The 6,173-nt window shown below is 36.6% G+C and overlaps 1 protein-coding gene across 3 annotated transcripts in view; it reads left to right on the top strand.

Annotated features, from left to right (window-relative positions):
- LOC106876727 (uncharacterized) overlaps window positions 1-6,173 on the top strand; it is a 1,061,911-nt gene that overhangs the window by 911,894 nt on the left and 143,844 nt on the right. For all 3 annotated transcript variants that reach the window (XM_052966107.1, XM_052966109.1, XM_052966108.1), the window contains one exon: window positions 3,465-3,584. In XM_052966107.1, coding sequence (XP_052822067.1) covers window positions 3,465-3,584 — 120 coding nt within the window. The remainder of the gene's footprint in view (window positions 1-3,464; window positions 3,585-6,173) is intronic.

The following is a 6,173-nucleotide window of genomic DNA, read 5'->3' as shown; positions in this document are numbered from 1 at the left end:
TGGTAAACAAGGTGCAACAAACAAGCAGGCCACATAGAAACATCCCCTTCATCAGCTGCCACCATTAAAACTCCGGCGTTTCGAAGAATTAAGGCTGTACAGCCAGACGTAAAATGTGTATGTCTCGAACGCTGTGAAGCACGTACAGGAAGGGCAAAGAAGTATGTGTGAGCTTGGTGATTCCAAGAACAAAAAGAAATAGCAGCCGCACACACGTGACCAAGGCTGTATGAAGAGAAAGAGTAGCAGAGGGAAAAGGAGGGGAGGAAGTAGAATAAAAGTGAGCAACGAGAGGTAGAGAGAGAGAGAGAGATAGTAGTAGTAACGGTGAGAGGTGAAGGACGAGTAACAAGAGATAGAGAGAGAGAGAGAGAGAGAGAAGTAGTGACAGGTAGAGGCGAAGAACAGTAGAGGGAAGAATGAGAGGGGGAGATAGAAATATATATATATATATATATATATATGAAATAGGATCACATTGAATATTATTAAGACCTGCCTCCCAGTATTAAATTCCAATTCAATCTGAGCAAAAGGTTGTTTATTTGTTAACTGCTTTATTAGCAGAAGGCAGATAATTATAGAACGGAATCCTCAGAAGAATAAACTTGATATGCTAACATAAGAAAGTATTCCCCTTCATGATTATAGATTTTGAAAACTGTAATGAGGACAAATGGGAAACTAACAAGTTAGCACTTCATTTACTCTTTTATTTGTTTCAGTCATTGGACTGTGGCCATGCTGGAGTAGCATCTTGAAGGGATTTAGTCGAATAAATTGACCCTAGGACTTATATTTTAAGCCTAGTACTTATTCTACTGGACTCTTTTTTCCGAACTGCTAAGTTACAGGGATGTGAACACACAACACCAGTTGTCAGGCAGTGATACGGGGACTCCCCTTACATTTCCACGTGTAGTTTCTATTTTGTTTTTGTAACATATTTCTATTATATATATATATATATATATATAATTTAGAGAAAAACCAACTATTAACAAAGTCAATAATGAAAAATGTCATTCAAAAACATCTAGAAAAACAAATATACCTCAAAAACCCTATTCCAAAAATTAATAAATTACACAATCAATAAACAACAAATAACAGTAAAAGACTAAGAACGTTTTGTGGCTATATAAATCCGATTCGATCTAAAAATAAATTTGATTCAATCTAAAAATAAATTCGATTCAATCTAAAAATATAGTCAATGAGTTTCTGTCTGCCAAATCCACTCACAAGGCTTTGGTCAACCCAAGGCTTTAGTAGAAGACACTTGCTCAAGGTGTCATGCAATGGGACTGAACCTGGAAGCATATGGTTGGGAAGCAAGCTTCTTACCACACAGACATGCTTGTGCCTATGATTGGGGGTCATTTCATGATTGTTTGCTTTTCTTGCCAGTCAGGCAGAAAGGGGGAATAGTCCCCATGACATGTTTCAAGACTGCTGAGGCTTGTGAGAGAAAGGGAGAGGCAAGAATTCTAAAACAAGAGAACTGGTCAAAATGGTTTCAATGGAACAGATGCTGCTAAACTTACCAGGTGGTGATGTAAAACTTTGATAGATTAAGTCTACCACCTAAGTAGGATATAGCTGGATTTGAACTCAAAATGCCAGAGCAAATGCCATAAGGCATTCTGTCCAATGTTCTGTCAATTCTAGTAGACCATTGCCTTAGATTGGTCCTTTATTTACTGACTCCTGGGAGGAGGAAAGGCAATCTTGAAACCAAAGCATAGTTGAATTAGTGAATTAATAAAAGGAAATTCCTTCCGTTAAAAGTTGAATCTGAATCTAAGAACATATTCTTATTATAAACAATTGACAAAAAATTTACCTGAATGAATGACGGAGCCTCTACAAGTTTCCGTTTTGTTACTCCTGAATATTTGAAATACTGATTTTAGAGCTAGAAGTAAACATACATTGAAAAGTATCTATTAATACAAAATGCTTAATCAATTTACTAGAAACAGCACTCAAATCACCATTGGCACATAACCTGTTGTCTTAGATAAAGAAGCATGCACTGAAATAAGTACTGGGTATGTTGTGATTAAGAAAGAAAAAAAATCCTTCATAGAACCTGGTGTTACAATGGTTCAATAACTGAGACCAGTGAAATGCTGAAAGAATATTTCCTACTTGCTTAGAAAACAGAAACTAGAAATTTTATTTGCTAAAACACCTGTTCTTTTATAATCTGTAACTTCTAAAGAAAACAGTAAATAACAAGTGTTATATATTTTCCTTTGATCCATGAGTGCTAATCATAAACTTCATGCCTTTAACACTACATTTCATTTATAATATAATGATTTCTGTAAAATTTACATTACAAAATGAAAATACAAATTGTATTCTCTAGAAAACAACTAGTTCTTTGTTGTTTGCACAACAAAAAGATAGAAAGAATGAATGAAAATTGTTGCAGTTAAAATTATGATTTTAGAAAGTGAATAAAAAAAAAAAGTTAAATTTCCATGTTACACAATTGAATAGCTATATATTTACCGAAATAAAAATAGTGATATCAGGCTTGAATTATATGTATGAAAAATCCTACACATTTTTGTTGAATAAAGAGATTCCAAGAATCAACATTTAGCATTACATCTTTATGAGACATTCCTAATAAAACGTCTTACATTTACGAAATTTCCTATTGGAATGGAAGTCATTAATTATTCATTTCTTCAGCATTATTGTTGCTATTCTTGTTTACTTCCTGGTCAGCATGCTTTTATCAGACCTATAATCAAAGACGTCTCATCAATGACTAGTCTGCTTCTTCAGACAGTTCTTCTCAGATTACACTATGACATATGTATATAATCTTTTATTTCTTTTAAAGAGTTCTTTTTGGCAGGCCTAATGACAATATACAGCTGTGATTCTCAATCATTTCTCCCAATTATGCCCCACTTGGCATAATGTATTTCAATACTTACCTTTGCTTCCCATTTAAAAATAATACACACAAACACATACATACATACATACATACATACATACATACATACATACATGCAAATATATATTGGGTTGTCCTGAAAGTTCGTGCCGATTTATAGTAACTTACCTTTCGATAACCAAATTCACTCACAGAACTTTGGTTAACCTGGGGCTATAGTAGAAGACTCTTGCCTAAAGTATCACACAGTAAGACAAAACCTGAAACTGCAAGGCTGGAAAACCAAGGAAAGGTACCCAGTACACTCTGTAAAAGTGGTTGGCTTTAGGAAGAGCATCTGGCTACAGAAACCATGTCAAAGCAGTCAGTGGTGAATGGTGCAGGCATATGAGTCATTAGTTCCTGTTGAATTGTATAACCCATTTCAGTATAAAAAAAAAAAACGAATATTAAAAGGTGGTGATAGTGATGGTGGTAGTGATGATGATGTATTTTGTCTAATAGTGTTTTTGACATTTCTTACTGGTTTCATTTTTTGCAGGTTGCAGCCCGACCAGGGTCACGTCACTTTAGATGTCTTTTTCGGATCACTTTTGTACCTGTTGATGCATACCGTTTACTGAAAGAGGATCCACCAGCATTTGACTACTACTTCACTCAGGTATTGCACCTTTGTTCAGATTCTTTCCGTTTTACTTTTTGAAAATTAATTTCTTTTTTACTACATGATTCTAAAACTATTTAAATATTTAACTTTAATTTAGGTTTACAAAAGTATTTTGGAGAATTCTTTAAATTTACTGCAAAGAATCTGCAACAAACATACTCTTTGTTCTATATTTTTCTACCAAATATTAAATTTCTGTTGCCACGCAGTCTTTTATCAACAGTTTCTAACGATTTTACTTCCCCCTTTTTTTTTATATATATCAAATACAATACAAACAAACCATATACATGTGTGTGCGTGTGTGTGTGTGTGTGTGTGACTAATTGCTTGTTTTATTTCAATGTTTGTGAAACATGGGATATGACTATAGAGAATATGTGAATGCTTGAAAGAAATGAAGGCAGTCTGGGTAATGTCAGTATGCATATATGATAGAGTGTAAATGATTTACGGGAAAAATTTGGATTAAGAGGCATCAGTTGTAGTGTGCAAGAGAGAAGACTGCACTGGTATGGTCATGAAATGCATATGGATGAGGACAACCGCATAAAGAAGTGCTGATCTCTAATCATAGAGAGAACCCGTGGAATGGGTAGATGCAAGAATATTGTGTGTGTGGGGGGGGGGCGAAGTGGTGAGAGAGGTTCAGATGATTTGCTGTGCTTGAGAAGACATGTCAAACTAAGTAAAAGCATGGCCATCCATACATACCATACATATAGGCATGTCCTTTATGGATACGTCCACCACTCACTCTCTTAGCCGAGAGGCCCTTGTCTTGTGAGTTCATGGGTACTGTTGTCATGAAAAAAGTACCCATTTGGGTGCCACGTAAAAAGCACCTGTGCTGGTGTCGCATACACAGCACTGTGTGGGTGCCGTGTAAAATGCACCCATGCGAGTGCCAGTGCTAGATAGAGAGTACCCATACTGGTGCCATGTAAAAGGCACCTGTGCCATTACCATGTTACAAGACTGGTGCCACATAAAAACATCCAGAACACCCTGTAAAGGGGTTTGAATTAGGAAGGGTGTCCAGAGCACTAGAAACCATGCTGAAACAGGCAACTGGAGCCTGGAGCAGCTCTCCAGCTTGCCAGTTCCTGTCAAATCATCCAACCCATGCCAGCATAGGAAATGGACGTTAAAGGATGGTGATTATTATGATAATCATTATGATGTTCACTAAGCATGCAATGACTGAAGAGCTCAGTACTAATTGTAAAGTCAAAATAATACTTATTTGATGGCATAAAATAAAAGTGTTATATTAAATTTTTCCATAAGTTCAGCAGTATATAGTCAAGGTAAAAATTTAATACATTAAAGCATGTTATATAAGCTTAACTTTGTATATAGGACCCAGGGTAATTTGTTGATAATTTTTGGTGGGATGGGCGGGTAAAAGGTGAGCCTGAAAGTGGTTACAGACGGTGGGTCATGGGAGGAGAGCAGAGAGTTGATACTTTCATAAGAGTGGAAAGGAGAGAGTAACAGATGGCTAGAGATGGGGGTAGAGGTGAATGTAGTGAGTGAAGAACATGGGTGGAGAAGCAGTCAATGGCGAATATCAGTATAGAGCGAATGTAAGGTGGGACTGATAGATCAGAAGATAGGGTGATGATATGCAAGATGTAGGCGTGGTGAGGAGGGAGACAAAAGGTATATGAGGGTGGCTATAGTGCGTTTGGTGTGTTGGTGGATATAAGAGGCTACAGAGAAAGACAGTTGATATGTTAGGTGTTAAAACAGAGTCATCAGAAGAGAGAGAAACTGAAAGCACAGAAGGGTGTTCCATGAGAAAGGTGTGATTGAGGAAGAGAGGATAATTAGGATAAGGGATGGGTGTAGTTCCGGGAAGAGAAGAAGTAACTTGTAGTACAAAGCGAGTGGGGAAGAGGTAACTGGTAGTGCAAAGAAAATATGAGCTATACTGCCTGCAAGTGATTACAGCTGCCAATTAGTGTTATGAATAGAGGAGTAACAGAAAGGTGATATTTGGGGGATGAGATGCAGGGAAAGCATGAAACATGTTACTAATAGTGAAAAAGGTGTTAGATTGGCAGATTTGAATGTGAGAAAAAGGCCTTACATTTTGGTTCCTTTCAGCTTTCATTCCTCTAGGATTGATAAAACAAAAAAAAAAACAGGTACAAGTGTCAAGGTAACTGACTAATGGATTCCCTTCAAAATTGCTAGCCTTGGGGTTACATTAGGAACAGTTATTAACGATAGTTTACCACAAATTTTCACCTATACTGGTTTCTCAAAAGAGCTTTGAGAACAAGTTGTTCATGAAAATTTGAAGTAAACTACAAGAATACTCTTTTATACTGTTTTACTTGTTTCAGTCATTTGACTGCGGCCATGCTGGGGCACCACCTTTAGTCGAGCAAATCAACCCCAGGACTTATTCTTTGTAAGTCTAGTACTTATTCTATTGGTCTCTTTTTGCTGAACCACTGAGTTACGGGGACGTAAACACACCAGTATCGTTTGTCAAGCGAAGTTGGGGGGACAAACACAGACACACAAACATATACACATACATACATACATACATACATATATATATATATA

Source organism: Octopus bimaculoides, chromosome 3, assembly GCF_001194135.2.
Source record: "Octopus bimaculoides isolate UCB-OBI-ISO-001 chromosome 3, ASM119413v2, whole genome shotgun sequence".
NCBI classification, from domain to species: domain Eukaryota; kingdom Metazoa; phylum Mollusca; class Cephalopoda; order Octopoda; family Octopodidae; genus Octopus; species Octopus bimaculoides.
This window is presented reverse-complemented; position numbering and strand designations above follow the sequence as displayed.